Source organism: Cherax quadricarinatus, chromosome 8, assembly GCF_038502225.1.
Source record: "Cherax quadricarinatus isolate ZL_2023a chromosome 8, ASM3850222v1, whole genome shotgun sequence".
In the NCBI taxonomy this organism is placed as follows: domain Eukaryota; kingdom Metazoa; phylum Arthropoda; class Malacostraca; order Decapoda; family Parastacidae; genus Cherax; species Cherax quadricarinatus.
The window spans coordinates 43214710-43233357 of record NC_091299.1 but is presented as its reverse complement, the minus strand read 5'-3'; the positions used below and the strand labels follow the sequence as shown (position 1 = coordinate 43233357).

The window sequence follows — 18648 nt, the reverse complement described above, 5'->3', positions numbered from 1 at the left end:
AAATTTTAATTTCCTCGTGTTTACTATATCGGAGTAATTGAAATTTCTCATCGTTGAACTTCATATTGTTTTCTGCAGCCCATTGAAAGATTTGGTTGATGTCCGCCTGGAGCCTTGCAGTGTCTGCAATGGAAGACACTTGTCATGCAGATTCGGGTGTCATCTGCAAAGGAAGACACGGTGCTGTAGCTGACATCCTTGTCTATGTCAGATATGAGGATGAGAAGCAAGATGGGAGTGAGTACTGTGCCTTGTGGAACAGAGCTTTTCACTGTAGCCGCCTCGGACTTTACTCTGTTGACTACTACTCTTTGTGTTCTGTTTGTGAGGAAATTATAGATCCATCTACCAACTTTTCCTGTTATTCCTTTAGCACGCATTTTCTGCGCTATTACGCCATGGTCCCACTTGTCGAAGGCTTTTGCAAAGTCTGTATATATTACATCTGCATTCTTTTTGTCTTCTAGTACATCTAGGACCTTGTCGTAGTGATCCAATAGTTGAGACAGACAGGAGCGACCTGCTCGAAACCCATGTTGCCCTGGGTTGTGTAATTGATGGGTTTCTAGATTATACATACAACCACAGAATAAAAGTTGACATAAATATGAGATTTGTTTACAAAGCGGTTTTGTAGGAGTGTCGGAAGAATTACATTTTCTCTAGTCAAACACTGGGGGATAACTGTAGATAAATATTCCTTTCGTATGCCTTCACTCTATATATAGCAATTCACGACCCTTGTGGGTTTAGTGCTTTTTTGTGATTATAATAATTTGTAATAATAATAACTTGTAATAATAATGATAATAATAGTAATAATAATTTGTCAGAGCATCATTTCTTCTAAAAATTACACGCAAATGGAAGTGTTGGTCTTTATTTATTCTACTCTACCACTGTGGAGACAACATGTACACAATGTAAGGAGTTTGTATGAATGTTTACGAACCATAACCAGATGCGTTGTCTGTTTGTTTACACGTCAAAGAGTCCCTCATCTGCACGGAGTTGCTGAACACCACAAATGAGGTAGTTGAAGTTCTATCAATAAAGATCGAGAACCAAAACCTGGTCATTGTGGTTGTATATAAGCCACCAGATGCAACCTCACAACAGTTCAAGGAACAGCTACTGAAAATTTTATTACTGTCTGGAAAACCTTCCAGCTCCATCCCAAACATCTTACTGCTTGGTGATTTCAACCTAAGGCATACAAAATGGAAGAATGTAGCAAATAATGTTATAGCTGAAACAATCCCCGGAGGTAGCGCAGATGAAAGGTCACACACACATGAGCTACTAAGTCTCTGCGAAAAACACACCGTAAGCCAGCAGATAGTGGAGCCAACAAGACTAGAAAACACACTTGACCTTATCTTCACAAATAATGAGGACCTGATAAGAGACATAAGAATATCAAAAACAACAAATTCCGATCACAACCTAATCGAAGTCCAGACGTACATGCATAGGGGTCCTGATCAGCAGAATGCATGTACCTGTGAAGGTGTCTTCACAAAATACAACTTCAACAACAAGAACATCAACTGGGACCAGGTAAACCATGTCCTAAATGAAACATGTTGGGAAGATGTCTTAAATGACATGGATCCAAACCAGTGCCTTGAAAGGATCAACTTCCTGGCAGCCGAAGCATGTTCTAGGCATATTCCCCTAAGAAAGAAGAAGAGCAGGAGTAAACTGGAGAGAGAAAGACGCTCCCTCTACAGAAGACGACAAAGAGTCACTGAGCTCCTCAGGAGTGCTAGGATATCTGATACACGAAAGGAGGCACTAACCAGGGAAGTGGAAACTATCAAACTTAAGTTAAATGACTCTTACAGGAACCAGGAGAGACAGGAGGAGCTTAAAGCTATTAGTGAAATTGAAAGAAATTCAAAATATTTCTTTTCATATGCCAAAAACAAGGCAAATACCACATCTAGTATCGGGCCCTTACTCAGAAAGGATGGGACTTACACAGATGACAACAAGGAAATGAGTGAAATATTGAAATCCCAGTACGTCTCTGTGTTTAGTGAACCACTAATCGGTCTGAGGATCGATGACCCAAATGATTTCTTCATGAATGAGCCTCAAAACTCCATAAATGTATTATGCTAGATTTCCGACATTACCCTAACTCTGATAGATTTCGAAAAAGCCATTGACAACATGCCCATGCACTCAGCCCCGGGCCCAGACTCGTGGAACTCTGTTTTCATTAAGAACTGCAAGAAACCCCTCTCGCGTGCGCTAAGTACACTATGGAGGAGGAGCTTGGACATGGGTGAAATTCCACACTCACTTAAAACAACGGATATAGCCCCACTCCATAAAGGTGGCAGCAAAGCATTAGCTAAGAACTATAGACCAATAGCTCTGACATCTCACATCATAAAAATCTTTGAAAGAGTGCTAAGAAGCAGGATTGCAAATCATCTGGATTCCCAAAATCTGCACAATCCAGGGCAACATGGGCTCAGGGCAGGTCGCTCCTGCCTCTCACAACTACTGGATCACTATGATATGGCCTTGGATGCACTGGAAGAAAATCAGAATGCAGATGTAATATACACAGACTTTGCAAAAGCATTTGACAAATGCGATCATGGTGTGATAGCCCATAAAATACGTGCTAAAGGAATAACTGGGAAAGTTGGGAGATGGATCTTCAACTTCCTAACAAATCGAACACAAAGAGTAGTGGTCAACAGAGTTAAATCGGAGGCTGCCATAGTGAAGAGCTCTGTTCCACAAGGCATAGTACCCGCCCCCATCTTATTCCTTATCCTCATATCATACATAGACAGAGATATACATCACAGCACCGTATCATCCTTTGCGGATGATACTAGGATCTGCATGAGGCTGTCATCTGCTGAGGACGCGGTTAACCTCCAAGAAGATATCTGGACTTATCTGGCACTTATCTGGAGAGAGTTCCGGGGGTCAACGCCCCCGCGGCCCGGTCTGTGACCAGGCCTCCTGGTGGATCAGAGCCTGATCAACCAGGCTGTTGCTGCTGGCTGCACGCAAACAAAGTTTTCCAGTGGGCAACAATAAACAATATGATGTTCAATGAGGACAAATTCCAACTACTCCGTTATGGAAAACTGGAGGAGATAATAACTAGAACAGAGTATACTACAGACTCTGGCCATACAATAGAGCGGAAAAATAATGTAAGGGACCTGGGAGTAGTAATGTCTGAGGATCTCACTTTTAAGGATCACAACAGTGCCACGATCACACGTGCAAAGAAAATGATAGGATGGATAATGAGAATGTTCAAAACGAGAGATGCCAAGCCAATGATGATCCTTTTCAAATCACTTGTTCTCTCTAGGCTGGAATACTGCTGTACATTAACACCTTCATTCAAAGCATGTGAAATCGCAGATCTAGAGAGTGTACAGAGATCCTTTACTGCACGCATAAGTTCTGTCAAGCACCTTAACTACTGGGAACGCTTGGAAGCACTTGACTTGTACTCGTTGGAATGCAGGAGGGAGAGAGAGATATCATAATTTACACTTGGAAAATCTTGGAAGGAATGATCCCAAATCTGCACACAGAAATCACTCCCTACGAAAGTAAAAGACTGAGCAGGCGATGCAAAATGCCCCCAATAAAAAGGGGCGCCATTGGTACACTAAGGGAAAACACCATAAGTGTCCGGGGCCCAAGACTGTTCAACAGCCTCCCATCAAGCATTAGGGGAATTGCCAATAAACCCCTGGCTGCCTTCAAGAGAGAGTTGGACAGATACCTAAAGTCAGTGCCGGATCAGCCGGGCTGTGGCTCGTACGTTGGACTGCGTGCGGCCAGCAGTAACAGCCTAGTTGATCAGGTCCTGATCCATCGGGAGGCCTGGTCATGGACTGGGCCGCGGGGGCGTTGATCCCCGGAATAACCTCCAGGTAACCTCCAGGTATAGTGGGTGGGGTGGCCAGGCTGGCTTCCCTACACTACCCTACCTACCACATGTCTTTCCACAAATAAATACTTCTCACCTTTCACCCTACATTAAGACTACAAATATTTTAAGGTAAGTAATGAGTGTACTGCATATGCATTTTTTCACTATGCAGATTTAAGCATCGTCGTAGTATATTATGTGTGGGTGGGGGTGGCCAGGAGGGCTATCACACCTAACTTCTTACAGAAAATACTACTCATCTTTTGCTCTGCACTAAGCCTACAAATATTTTGAGGTAAATAATGAGTGGACTGTGTGTGTATTTTACTTTCTATTGTTTTTAATGCCTAGTTCTATTGCTAACTTAATATATGTTAGTGTAAACTTGTTATCTGGCATTTATATGCATTTATAAGTGGAAAAAATGGTGTTCTGCTTTCCAGTGATGTCTGCTTTCCAGTAGTAGCCTGGAACCTAACCTGCTGTATAAGTGGGGCCCTACTGCATGTTGTTTGATGTAAGGTAGGAGTAAAGTAGTTTGTGTATTATTTTTTTTTAATATTTTAGAAAGTAAGGGCAAGTTTGATATAGGTCTATAGTTGTTCAATTCAGCTGGATCACCTCCTCTGAGGAATGGAGTAACTCTTGCTGTCTTGAGTGTGGATGGGAAGGTTGAGCACTCTACAGATTTGTTAAACAGTGTTTCAATAATGGGTGACAGCACATGAGCAGCTTTTTTATATATGAATGATGGCAAGTTATCTAGATCTCCTGCCTTGTTTTTTAAACATTTAATGTTGAGTGAGACTTCAGTAGAATTAGTTGGAGCTAGATAAAGAGTACAGTATTTGGGTAGTTGCAAGTGAGGTAATCTTTCAGAAAAAAGAGGAAACAAGAAATTGTGGATCACTGTGCATGGCAAACACACAAGACAGTATTTCGTTAGGCCACTTCATATCATGGCCCTAGTGAGGGGAGCCAAAGCTCACTCATTACAGCCAAAACAATGAAGACCATAATCCCTCCCCCACCAGGAAAAGGACCTGCCATCAGTGAGGCATGAACATGTAGAGGATGGTGGATGATAACACTGCAGTGAACACAAGCTCATAGAAGTTAGACTGATAGACAAAAACAAAAATCCTGGAAAGCTAAAATGTAACACTACATGCAGGGCAGGTGTCTTGAATGCATAAGGTAAAAAAGAAAGATAGTTAAGTACACTTGGATAGGGTTCTGTGAAAGTTCTTGTCGCAACAAGCTGGTTAGTAAGACACACTATGCAATTTATGTTTTTTTGCACAATAGGCACTTTACTGATAAAGTCTGGTAGACAAAATGTCTTCTCAACAAAATACCATAAACTATATAGTATCTTATTAACAATCATCCCCTTGTGCATATGAATTGTAAAAAAAAATTGTAGGTAAACAATAGAAAGTTTTTGTGTTAATTTGTTAGGCTACATGTTAACTGACCAATGTAATCAAAAAACTCTTTCATTGTAAGAATCGGCCAGCATTACTTCTACTGTTCACTTACATTAGTTTCAGAATCTCTAATAAGGAAGTCTCCATCGTGGCCACGTTGATTGAGGATGTCATCACACTGTGCTCGAGTGATAGGTCCATAGTACCAGTCTCTAGTGGAGAAGTGATTTTTGTCTGGAGGACCACCACTCACTGCAGGAACAGGTGGCATTGCAGGAGCAGGTGGTGCTGGTGCTGCAGCATTTATATTAAGGCCTTGTATACCCTAAAAAAATATACTGTCATTAAAATCTGAGATTTTTTTTAAATGGTAACAATAAAAAATAATTAGTGAACCTTTCCATATGCAAGAATTTTGATTCATATCTTTGTTTTATAAGATACACAACACAATGAGAGAGTGGGTGAGATGTTATCAACAAATTTTGTTGAGAATAAGAAAAAGATTTGGAGTGAGACTAATGAGTCGAGAAAGCCTAGGGAACAAATGAATTTATTAGTTAAAAATAGGAGAGGAGGGTTATTAAATAGAGGTATCAGGAAGATGGAGGGAATATTTTGAGGAATTGTTAAATGATGATGAAGATATAGAAGCTGTGATTTCATGTATAGGGCAAGGAGGAATAACATCTTATAGGAGTGAGGAAGAACCAGTTATGAGTGTGGGGAAAGTGCATTGGACAGTTGGTAGAATGAAAGGGGATAAAGCAGCTGGGACTGATGGAATAAACATAGTAATGTTAAAAGCAGGTGGGAATATAGTTTTGGAGAGGTTAGTGTTTTTACTTAATAAATGTATGAAAGAAGGTAAGATACCAAGGAATTGGCAGAGAGAATGCATAGCTCCTTTGTATAAAGGCAGAGGGGACAAAAGAGAGTGTAAAAATTATAGGGGAATAAGTCTGTTGAGTGCTAGGTCATAGGTTGGAAGACAGTAACGACCCAGGGAGGTACTACCATCCTGCCAAGCGAGTGTAAAACGAAAGCCTGTAATTGTTTTACATGTTGGTAGGATTGCTGGTGTCTTATTTTCTGTCTCATAAACATGCAAGATTTCAGGTACGTTTTGCTACTTCTACTTACACTTAGGTCACACTACACATACATGTACAAGCATATATATACATACATACCCCTCTGGGTTTTCGTCTATTTTCTTTCTAGTTCTTGTTCTTGTTTATTTCCTCTCATCTCCATGGGGAAGTGGAACAAAATTCTTCCTCCATAAGCCATGCGTGTCGTAAGAGGCGACTAAAATGCTGGGAGCAAGGGGGCTAATAACCCCTTCTCCTGTATATATTACTAAATGTAAAAGGAGAAACTTTTGTTTTTCCTTTTGGGCCACCCCGCCTCAGTGGGATACGGCCGGTGTGTTGAAAGAAAGAAGAAGAAACATGCAAGATTTTAGGTACGTCTTGCTACTTCTACTTACACTTAGGTCACACTACACATGCATGTACAAGCATATATGTATATACCCCTCTGGGTTTCCTTATATTTTCTTACGAGTTCTTGTTCTTGTGTATGTCCGCTTATCTCCATGGGGAAGTGGAACAGAAGTCTTCCTCCCTAAGCCATGCGTATCGTTAGAGGTGACTAAAATACCAAGTGCAAGGGGCTAGTAAACCATTCTCCTGTATATATTACTAAATTTAAAAGGAGAAACTTTCATTTTTCTTTTTGGGCCACCCCACCTCAGTGGGATATGGCCAGTGCGTAAAAAAAAAAGTCTGTAGAGTATACCTGGTAAAGTGTATAGGAGAGTTATTATTGAAAGAATTAAGACTAAAGAGGCTTTAGGGTAGGGGGTCTGTAGACCAAGTGTTTGCAGTGAAACTTATAGGTGAACTGTATTTAGATAACAGTAAAGAGATTTTTGTGGCATTTATGGATTTGGAAAACGCGTATGATAGGGTGGCTAGGGGGGCAATGTGGCAGATGTTACAAGTGTATGGAATAGGAAGTAGGTTTTGAAAGCAGTGAAGAGTCTTTACGAGGATATTGAGGCTCAGGTTAAAGTATGTAGGTGAAAGAGTGTATTTCTCAATAAAAGTAGGCCTTAAACAGGGATGTGTGATGTCACCATAGTTGTTCAACATATTTATAGATGGAGTTGTAAGAGAAGTGAATGTTCGGGTGTTGGCAAGAGGTGTGGGATTAACCCTTTGACTGTCGCGGTCGTATATGTACGTCATAGGAGATACCGTGTTTGACGTATCTATATGCATAAATTCTAGCGGCTTCAAATCAAGCAGGAGAAAGCTGGTAGGCCCACATGTGAGAGAATGGGTCTCCATGGTCAGTGTGCACCATATAAAAAAAATCGGGGAGCCAGTGGTGCATTGTGGGAATACCATTTCAGTCGTCCTTTTTCAGCATGTCTAGCGGTAAGAAATATGTGACTTCCCTGCAAATCTGGGACTCTTCTCTTCCCAAGTGATGCTCTAACACAGATGGAAGTGTCAATGAAGATCAATTTCATGATTTCGAGGAGTTTGAGACCAAAAGCAATGGAGGAGGAGGAGGAGGAGGAGGAGGAAGAGGAGGAGGAAGAAGAGGAGGAGGAAGAAGAGGAGGAGAAAGGAAGGAGGAGGAGGAAGGAAGGAGGAGGAGGAAGGAAGGAGGAGGAGGAAGGAAGGAGGAAGAGGAAGGAAGGAGGAGGAGGAAGGAGGGAGGAGGAAGAAGGAGGGAGGAGGAAGGAGGGAGGAGAAAGAAGGAGGGAGGAGGTGGGAGGGAGGAGGAGGAAGGAGGGAGGGAGGAAGAAGGAGGGAGGAGGAGGAAGAAGGGAGGGAGGAGGAGGAAGGTGGAAGGTGGAAGGAGGAGGAAGAAGAAGAAGAAGAAGAAGAAGAATAAGAAGAAGAAGAAGAAGAATAAGAAGAAGAATAAGAATAATAATAACACCTAATACCTAATAATAATAATATGTAATAATATGTTCCCTTGAGGCATGAAAACAGTTCACCCCATGACAGTGACAAGATAAGGGGAGATAACATCTGATAAGAGCTGACCTTTGATGAGCGTAAACGAGGGTGGAGGGAGGGGGGCAGCTGTCCATCTGTCAAGAGCCAGGAGGAGGAAGAGAAGGAGAAGGAGGAGGAGGAGGAGGAGGAGGAGAAGGAGGAGGAGAAGGAGGAGGAGGAGGAGGAGGAGGAGGAGGAGATGACGACGAACAAACATTTGTCTGTCTGTCTATTTGTCTGTCTGCCAAGCTCCCTGTCTATCCGTCTAGCTCTGTCTCAGAGAGAGCCACAAGACTGTGTCATCACGTTTACTCACATCTTCAAGCAGAGTATAGCACTTTGTCTGGATTTTTGGGGTTATCCTAGGTAATTTACACTATGTATAGTTGTATTTATGTGTACCTGTGAGACAGAGATAGACAGAGAGAGAGAAAGAGAGACAGATTGAAAGAGATAGAATGAGGGAGAAAGATAATTAGATAGAATGGAGGGGGAAGCAGCATCCGACCCCATTGTTTTGACAGCGGTAGGGGGTGTGAGTAATGAGCCAATATGTCACTTTGACAGCTGCCGACTCCTGACTCAAAACAATTATAAGCCACACACTCGCACACAAGACAAGCTTGCTGAAGGGTGATAATAGCAGTTTTATGAAAGTATCTAGTGACTATATATGTGTATATATATTATAGAAACCAGAAGCAAGAAGGGAAGGCAGGAATGAAGGAAGGACTAGATAAAAGGAAGGAAAAAGTAATGAAGGACAGATGAAGGAATGTAGGAAGAGAGGTGGAATGCCCTCCAGGTAGCCTCCAGGTAGGAAAGGAATGAAGGAAATTAGGAAGGAATGATGACACACGACCATTTACCTAGGATAACTACATAACAAAACTGCCTGCTCAGACGAGGTGTTTTGTCTTTGCACATAAAAAAAAAATTCAACAAAAATGCACACACACTGATTTTATGTGTGAGTGTAAAACACCATTGTGTATGACACCATGTTTTATGTGTAAGAGTGTAAAACACCACTGTGTATGACACCATGTTTTATGTGTGAGGAGTGTAAAACACCACTGTGTATGACACCATGTTTTATGTGTGAGGAGTGTAAAACACCACTGTGTATGACACCATGTTTTATGTGTGAGGAGTGTAAAACACCACTGTGTATGACACCATGTTTTATGTGTGAGGAGTGTAAAACACCACTGTGTATGACACCATGTTTCAGAGAGTTCCACAAGCTGCAGAACTTCTAGGAGTATGTTCAGTGACTGTATATTGGTATATATATTATAGAACAATAGTAATAAACAATTTTTTGTATTGTTTGTTTTTGTAAACAAGTTTTGTAAACAATATATTGATAATTATGTTTGTGTGCTTATTGTGTTGTATACAACGAGTGTATATATGTACATTGCACCTTACTTTGGTCTCACAGGCCACATAAGTTATGTGAAAAAATAAAATAGTGAAAAAAACAACAAACCTTCAAATACAAGTAAACTAAAGTTTACCGGGTGAGTGGCAGTCGCCGCTGTTGCCATACGCGGCTCATTTTCTGCAAACTTCATGCCTCTATATCTCGGTAAGTACTGATGGGAAAAATTTTTTTTTGGGACTAAAACAATCAGAAAAATAATCTTAACATTTTCATAAGAAAAAATAATTTTTTTTTTTTCGAATATTTTGCGACACCAGGAACAACTTCAGGATTGGGCCCTTCGACAGTCAAAGGGTTAAAAGAGAAAGAATCTAACACAAAGTGGGTGTTGTCACAGTTGCTTTTTGCTGATGACAATGTTCTTTTGAGAGATTCTGAAGAGAAGTTGCAGAGGTTGGTTGATGAGTTTGGTAGGGTACGTAAAAGAAAGAAATTAAAAGCGAATATAGGAAAGAGTAAGGTAAAAAAAAATTAGGTTATGGAAGATTGGATATCAGATTGGAGGGAGAGAGTATGGAGGAGGTGAATGTATTCAGATATTTGGGAGTGGATGTGTCAGCAGGTGAATCATAGAACTGACGAGGGGAAAAAGGTGAATGGTGATCTGAGGAGTCTGTGGAGACAAAGAACTTTATCCATGAAAGCAAAGAGGGCAATGTATAAGAGTATAGTTATACCAATGCTCTTGTATGGGTGTGAGGCATAGGTGGTGAATGTTGCAACAAGGAGAAGGCATGACATCTCACCTGTGTGGAGATGTCACGTCTGAGGGCAATGTGTGGTGTGAATATAATGCAGAGCATCCGTAATTTGGAGATTAGGAGGTGCAGGATTACCAAACCTATTATCCAGAGGGCTGAGGAGGGGTTATTGAGATGGTTTGAACATGAAAAGAGGCTGGAACAAAATAGAATGACTTCAAGAGTGTATAAATCTGTAGTGGAGGAAAGGCAGGGTAGGGGTCGATCTAGAAAGGTTGGAGGGAGGGGGTAAAGGAGGTTTGTGTGCGAGGGGCTTGGACTTCCAGCAAGAGTGTGTGAGTGCATTAGATTGGAGCAAATGGTTTTTAGGACTTGACATGCTGTTGGAGTGTAAGCAAGGTAACATTTACAAAGGGATTCAGGGAAACCGGCAGGCTAGACATGATTCCTGGAGATGGGAAGTAGAGTGCTGGCACTCTGAAGGAGGGGTGTTAATGTTGCAGTTTTATAACTGTAGCGCAAGCATGCCTCTGGCAAGACAGTGATGGAATGAATGAATGATGAAAGTTTTTCTTTTTCGGGCCACCCTGCCTTGGTGGGAAATAGCCGATGTGTTGATAAAAATTAAAAGCAACACATCAATACATGATTATTAAAAGTAATATGGAAATATTCATGTAACTTTAAACAAGTCTTACCCCATGCTAATAAATAATGAAAGTTGGTATGATTGAATTAACAGCTCCATCAGATGCAAAAGTAATGTATTCATTGGTTTCTTATGCTCAAAATATGCAATAGCTCATACAATTCACTGGAAATAAATATCACAGAGGATTTTGTTAGTAGACCGTCATTTAGTGCGAGTTTATTTGGCACGATTTGGGTATTGCACGATTGAAGAATTGCAGCACAATTTTATGTAACAGGTCGTATAATGAATTTAACACGGTTCAGTTTGTGGGAAGCAAAAAAAAAAAAAAAATCTCATTTGCTCAAGCGGCCGCCTTGTTGTGGAGCAGCCAGGAAGCCCTCCTGCCATCCCCGGCCACTCCCCGACACCACCCCACCATCCCAGAGTTTGTAATTCATGTGTGTCCAGTCCAGTCTTTCTCTGCTACAAGGCAGCTGTGTTTGTGAATTGTGTTATGATATTTTAATTACTATATCTTGTATCTGCCAAGCAATCATGACACCCAGTAGCCATACCAGTGTTGCTGAAAGTGGCACGAACAGGTATAAGCACTTAAGTCTGAAAATTAACAAAGAAACAATGGTATTAGACAAGAGATAACCTGTAGCCGTAATGAAGTGTTAATTTGTACATAGAGAAAGAGGTAAACATTAGTTTGTGTGACTGAATGACTGACTTCCTGAATGACTGAACTGAATGACTGACTGAACTGAGTGACTTGACTGAATGACCTGACTGACTTCCTGAATGACCTGACTGACTTCCTGAATGACGACTGAATAATTTACTGAGTGACTTGACTGACTTACTGAATGACTTGACTGACTTACTGAATGACTTGACTGACTGATTGAATGACTTAGACACTCCAGTACAACCATCGACTTCAGTACCAGAACCTCTACCATCCACCTCAGCCCAGTAGGGCCACAACATAACTCTCCACTCTATTCACAACCATCCACAAAAACCAGCACCAACAATTTAAGGTAAGAAATACTATTATTTCTGTTACATTTGTAGTCTTAAGCAGTAAAAACAACATAATACATCACAACAATGAACTACAACTACATATTCACTTTTATTTTTCTATGATGTGGAGGCCTAAAAGAAAGTTGTTTAGTTTTTTGGGGGCTCCCAGGAACGTAACCCTATTTTCCCCATAAGTTCTTCGGTTCATCTAACACAATTTTACTTAACACGGTATTTTCAGGAAAGTAACTACCGTGCTAAACGATGGTCTACTGTAAATATATTTATTAAAACAAATGTGTTGATACAATTGTGGTTAACCCCTTGACTGTTGCAACCCCCAATCCTGAGGTGTCTCCTGGTGTCGCAAAATTTCAAAAAAAAAAAAAAAAATTCCTTTTTCTAATGAAATGATAGAGAATCTTTTCCCAATTGTAATGACACCAAAAAAACGAAATTTGATGGAAACTGATGGAATTACGCTCTCGCAAAGTTAGCGACCTCGACAATATTTAGAAATCGGCGATTTCGCCCATTTTGAGCCCTATTTTCGGCTAATTCCATTGTTCCAGTTGACCAAAATCATAGCTATTTCTTTAGAACTTCATTTTTTCTATCGATTGAGTACAAGAAACTGCCCATTTACCAATTTCAACTACCCAATAACGTGGTCAGAAATTTGCAATTTGGCCAATTTCACGAACACTAAAAAATATGACAATTTCAAAATAAGGTTCAGAATGAACAATGCAGACGTTCCTGGCTCTAAAATAACATTTTCTTTGTTCATCAGTCACGTCTCTAAGCCCCTCTGATATTACTCTTGCTTTCTATTTTGAATCTTTATTCAAAAAAAAAAAAATAAAAGATTTACTATTATGCAGACTACTGCAATACTGTAATAATTGTATAAATAACATCAACCCATTCATGACTGCATATTAGAATGGCTAGTTGGACATTTATTGGACAATGACATCATTTGTTTACTTTTGAACATCGGCAAAAATCAAACATTTCCCCTACTTTGAGCTCTATTTCCAGGTTCTTTTTATAGTAAAATCAATTAAAATCACCTCTATTCCTATGTTTTCCATTCTATCAAGTGAGACCAAGAAAACGAGAATACAACCATAAATACTACGAAAATAGACCACAAAGTCGGCATTTTAATTAAAAAAAAAAACGGTCAGTTTTTTTTTTCTTATTATGCAGTGCGTGCTCCAGGATTTTTTTTATATGGTGCACACTGACCACACAGACCCATTCTCTCACATGTGGGCCTACCAGCTTTCTCCTTCTTGATTTGAAGCCGCTAGATTTTTTTTTTTTTTTCAACAAGTCGGCCGTCTCCCACCAAGGCAGGGTGACCCCAAAAAGAAAGAAAATCCCCAAAAAGAAAATACTTTCACCATCATTCAACACTTTCACCACACTCACACATTATCACTGTTTTTGCAGAGGTGCTCAGAATACAACAGTTTAGAAGCATATACATATAAAAATACACAACATATCCCTCCAAACTGCCAATATCCCAAACCCCTCCTTTAAAGTGCAGGCATTGTACTTCCCATTTCCAGGACTCAAGTCAGACTATATGAAAATAACCAGTTTCCCTGAATCCCTTCACTAAATATTACCCTGCTCACACTCCAACAGATCGCCAGGTCCCAAGTACCATTCGTCTCCATTCACTCCTATCAAACACGCTCACGCACGCTTGCTGGAAGTCCAAGCCCCTTGCCCACAAAAAGAGTGATTGGTGGAATGATGAAGTAAAGGGTATGATAAAAGAGAAAAAGGTAGCTTATGAGAGGTTTTTACAAAGCAGAAGTGTTATAAGAAGAGCAGAGTATATGGAGAGTAAAAGAAAGGTGAAGAGAGTGGTGAGAGAGTGCAAAAGGAGAGCAGATGATAGAGTGGGAGAGGCACTGTCAAGAAATTTTAATGAAAATAAGAAAAATTTTTGGAGTGAGTTAAACAAGTTAAGAAAGCCTAGGGAAAGTATGGATTTGTCAGTTAAAAACAGAGTAGGGGAGTTAGTAGATGGGGAGAGGGAGGTATTAGGTAGATGGCGAGAATATTTTGAGGAACTTTTAAATGTTGAGGAAAAAAGGGAGGTGGTAATTTCATGCACTGGCCAGGGAGGTATACCATCTTTTAGGAGTGAAGAAGAGCAGAATGTAAGTGTGGTGAAGGTACGTGAGGCATTACGTAGAATGAAAGGGGGTAAAGCAGCTGGAACTGATGGGATCATGACAGAAATGTTAAAAGCAGGGGGGGATATAGTGTTGGAGTGGTTGGTACTTTTGTTTAATAAATGTATGAAAGAGGGGAAGGTACCTAGGGATTGGCGGAGAGCATGTATAGTCCCTTTATATAAAGGGAAAGGGGACAAAAGAGACTGTAAAAATTATAGAGGAATAAGTTTACTGAGTATACCAGGAAAAGTGTACGGTAGGGTTATAATTGAAAGAATTAGAGGTAAGACAGAATGTAGGATTGCGGATGAGCAGGGAGGTTTCAGAGTGGGTAGGGGATGTGTACATCAAGTGTTTACATTAAAGCATATATGTGAACAGTATTTAGATAAATGTAGGGAAGTTTTTATTGCATTTATGGATTTAGAAAAGGCATATGATAGAGTGGATAGAGGAGCAATGTGGCAGATGTTACAAGTATATGGAATAGGTGGTAAGTTATTAAATGCTGTAAAGAGTTTTTATGAGGATAGTGAGGCTCAGGTTAGGGTGTGTAGAAGAGAGGGAGACTACTTCCCGGTAAAAGTAGGTCTTAGACAGGGATGTGTAATGTCACCATGGTTGTTTAATATATTTATAGATGGGGTTGTAAAGGAAATAAATGCTAGGGTGTTCGGGAGAGGGGTGGGATTAAATTTTGGGGAATCAAATTCAAAATGGGAATTGACACAGTTACTTTTTGCTGATGATACTGTGCTTATGGGAGATTCTAAAGAAAAATTGCTAAGGTTAGTGGATGAGTTTGGGAATGTGTGTCAAGGTAGAAAGTTGAAAGTGAACATAGAAAAGAGTAAGGTGATGAGGGTGTCAAATGATTTAGATAAAGAAAAATTGGATATCAAATTGGGGAGGAGGAGTATGGAAGAAGTGAATGTTTTCAGATACTTGGGAGTTGACGTGTCGGCGGATGGATTTATGAAGGATGAGGTTAATCATAGAATTGATGAGGGAAAAAAGGTGAGTGGTGCGTTGAGGTATATGTGTAGTCAAAAAACGTTATCTATGGAGGCAAAGAAGGAATGTATGAAAGTATAGTAGTACCAACACTCTTATATGGGTGTGAAGCTTGGGTGGTAAATGCAGCAGCGAGGAGATGGTTGGAGGCAGTGGAGATGTCCTGTTTAAGGGCAATGTGTGGTGTAAATATTATGCAGAAAATTTGGAGTGTGGAAATTAGGAAAAGGTGTGGAGTTAATAAAAGTATTAGTCAGAGGGCAGAAGAGGTGTTGTTGAGGTGGTTTGGTCATTTAGAGAGAATGGATCAAAGTAGAATGACATGGAAAGCATATAAATCTATAGGGGAAGGAAGGCGGGGTAGGGGTCGTCCTCGAAAGGGTTGGAGAGAGGGGGTAAAGAAGGATTTGTGGGCAAGGGGCTTGGACTTCCAGCAAGCATGCGTGAGCATGTTAGATAGGAGTGAATGGAGACGAATGGTACTTGGGACCTGACGATCTGTTGGAGTGTGAGCAGGGTAATATTTAGTGAAGGGATTCAGGGAAACCGGTTATTTTCATATAGTCGGACTTGAGTCCTGGAAATGGGAAGTACAATGCCTGCACTTTAAAGGAGGGGTTTGGGATATTGGCAGTTTGGAGGGATATGTTGTGTATCTTTATACGTACAGGAGGGCCCCACTTATATGGCAGGTTAGGTTCCAGGCTACCGCCGTAAAGCGGAAACCGCCGTAAAGTGGAACACCCTTTTTTTCCACTTATAAATGCATACAAACACTAGATAACAAGTTTACACTAACATATATTAAGTTAGCAATAGAACCAGGCATCAAAAAACAATAAAAAAGTATAATACACACATAGTGCACTCATTACTTACCTTAAAATATTTATAGTCTTAATCTAGGGTGAGACAAGTAGTATTTATTGTAAGAAATCAAGTGTGGTATGTATGGTGTCAGCCAGGCTACCATACCAGGCCACCCCACCCACACATACTATTCTATGATATTTAAGCATCCCAGAGCGATAAAATGTATATACAGTTCACTCATTACTTACCTTAAAATATTTGTAGTCTTAATGTAGGGTCAGGAGTAAGTAAATGAGATAAAACAAATAAATGAGAGAGAGAAAGAATGAGTACATGAGAGGGGACAGGCGCAGAGTTATGTAAACAAACCAGGCGAACGTAAGTTTTGTAAACAAACGAAGTGTACACGTCTGGTTTGTGTACAAGTTACATTGTGTACAGGTTGTCTCTACATTGATACGGTAGAATTAATAAAGAAGAACACTCCCATTCTCATGTAACATCATTTTGAGAAGAAATGAAGCTCTGAGTGAAGGCAATGGAAATAAGTCACACTGACTTTTTTGGGGTTATCCTAGGTTCTCTACACGTATGTTGTTATGTATGATAATCTATGTAACTGTATTTGTGTATACCTGAATAAACTTACTTACATACATACGAAAGGAATAATTTTCTACAGTTACCCCCAGTAACACATTTTCTCTTATGTTAGATTAGAGAAAATGTTATTCTTGCCGTCACTTGTACAAGTTATGTGGCTCCCACATCTTATATTTGTTTATTTATTCTATTGTGGGGTGTATTTATTATCTTTTTATGTTATGTATCGTGTTTATTATATAATTTTGAAAAAAATATCATGGATGGATTAATGAAAATGTGTATATTAACGTAATATACGACATTTAATAAGACTCGGTGAGTATTGTTATTATTATTATTTCTAATATGGCGTCACTTGTGCAAGTCGTCTGCTACCACATCTCACATTTATGTTTATTTATTCTACTGTGGGGTGTATTTATCTTATTTATATGTTATGCATCGTGTTTATTATATAATTTTGAAAAAAATATCATGGATGGATTAATGAAATTGTGTATATTACCGTAATATACGACATTTAATGAGACTCGGTGAGTATTGTTATTATTATTATTAACATTTCTAATATGGCGTCACTTGTGCAAGTCGTCTGCTACCACATCTCACATTTATGTTTATTTATTCTACTGTGGGGTGTATTTATCTTATTTATATGTTATGCATCGTGTTTATTATATAATTTTGAAAAAAATATCATGGATGGATTAATGAAAATGTGTATATTAACGTAATATACGACATTTAAATGACTAGATGATTATTATCATTACTAATATGACGTCTGGAGACATAAGACACTTACCAATTTTAATGTGTACCTGCATGCCAGCACAGTATGTAAGTTTATTTAGGTACAGGTATACATAACTATAATTATCAGAGTATATATAAAATATGAAATAACTTTTAAAAACATTTGAAATTTTGGAGTTTTCAGACAAAATGGAGAGACTTAGTGCTTACTGAGCTCATGGAGAATGTAAACAAACAGGGTGGGGCACGGTGACCATATTAGAAAGTCAGGTGGGGGGAGCTGTATAGCGAGTTTTGGTCATAATTTGAAATGTCCGTATTAGCGGAACGCCGTAAAGTGAAACGCCGTAAAGCGGGGCCTTCCTGTATATGCTTCTAAACTGTTGTATTCTGAGCACCTCTGCAAAAACAGTGATAATGTGTGAGTGTGGTGAAAGTGTTGAATGATGATGAAAGTATTTTCTTTTTGGGGATTTTCTTTCTTTTTTGGGTCACCCTGCCTCGGTGGGAGACGGCCGACTTGTTGAAAAAAAAAAAAAAAAAAAAAAAAAAAAAAAAAAAAATTATATATATATATATATATATATATATATATATATATATATATATATATATATATATATATATATATATATATATATATATATATATATATATATATTAGTAGTAGTAGTAGGTTGGTAGACAGCAACCACCCAGGGAGGTACTACCATCCTGCCAAGTGAGTGTAAAACGAAAGCCTGTAATTGTTTTTACATGATGGTAGGATTGCTGGTGTCTTTTGTCTGTCTCATAAATATGCAAGACTACAGGTATGTCTTGCTACTTCTACTTACACTTAGGTCACACTACACATACTTGTACACGTTTATTTATACACACTCATCTGAGTTTTCTTTCATTTTATCTTAATAGTTCTTGGTCTTATTACTTTTCCTTTTATATCCATGGGGAAGTGGAATAAGAATCTTTCCTCCGTAAGCCATGCATGTTGTAAAAGTCAACTAAAATGCTGGGAACAATGGGCTAGCAACCCCTTTTCCTGTAAAGATTACTA

At 39.4% G+C, this 18648-nt stretch overlaps 1 protein-coding gene across 3 annotated transcripts in view; it reads right to left on the bottom strand.

Annotated features, from left to right (window-relative positions):
- Window positions 1–18648, bottom strand: part of LOC138852418 (SH2/SH3 adapter protein dreadlocks-like) — a 321195-nt gene that overhangs the window by 43779 nt on the left and 258768 nt on the right. For all 3 annotated transcript variants that reach the window (XM_070083041.1, XM_070083042.1, XM_070083040.1), the window contains one exon: window positions 5468–5680. In XM_070083041.1, the coding sequence (XP_069939142.1) occupies window positions 5468–5680 (213 nt within the window). The remainder of the gene's footprint in view (window positions 1–5467; window positions 5681–18648) is intronic.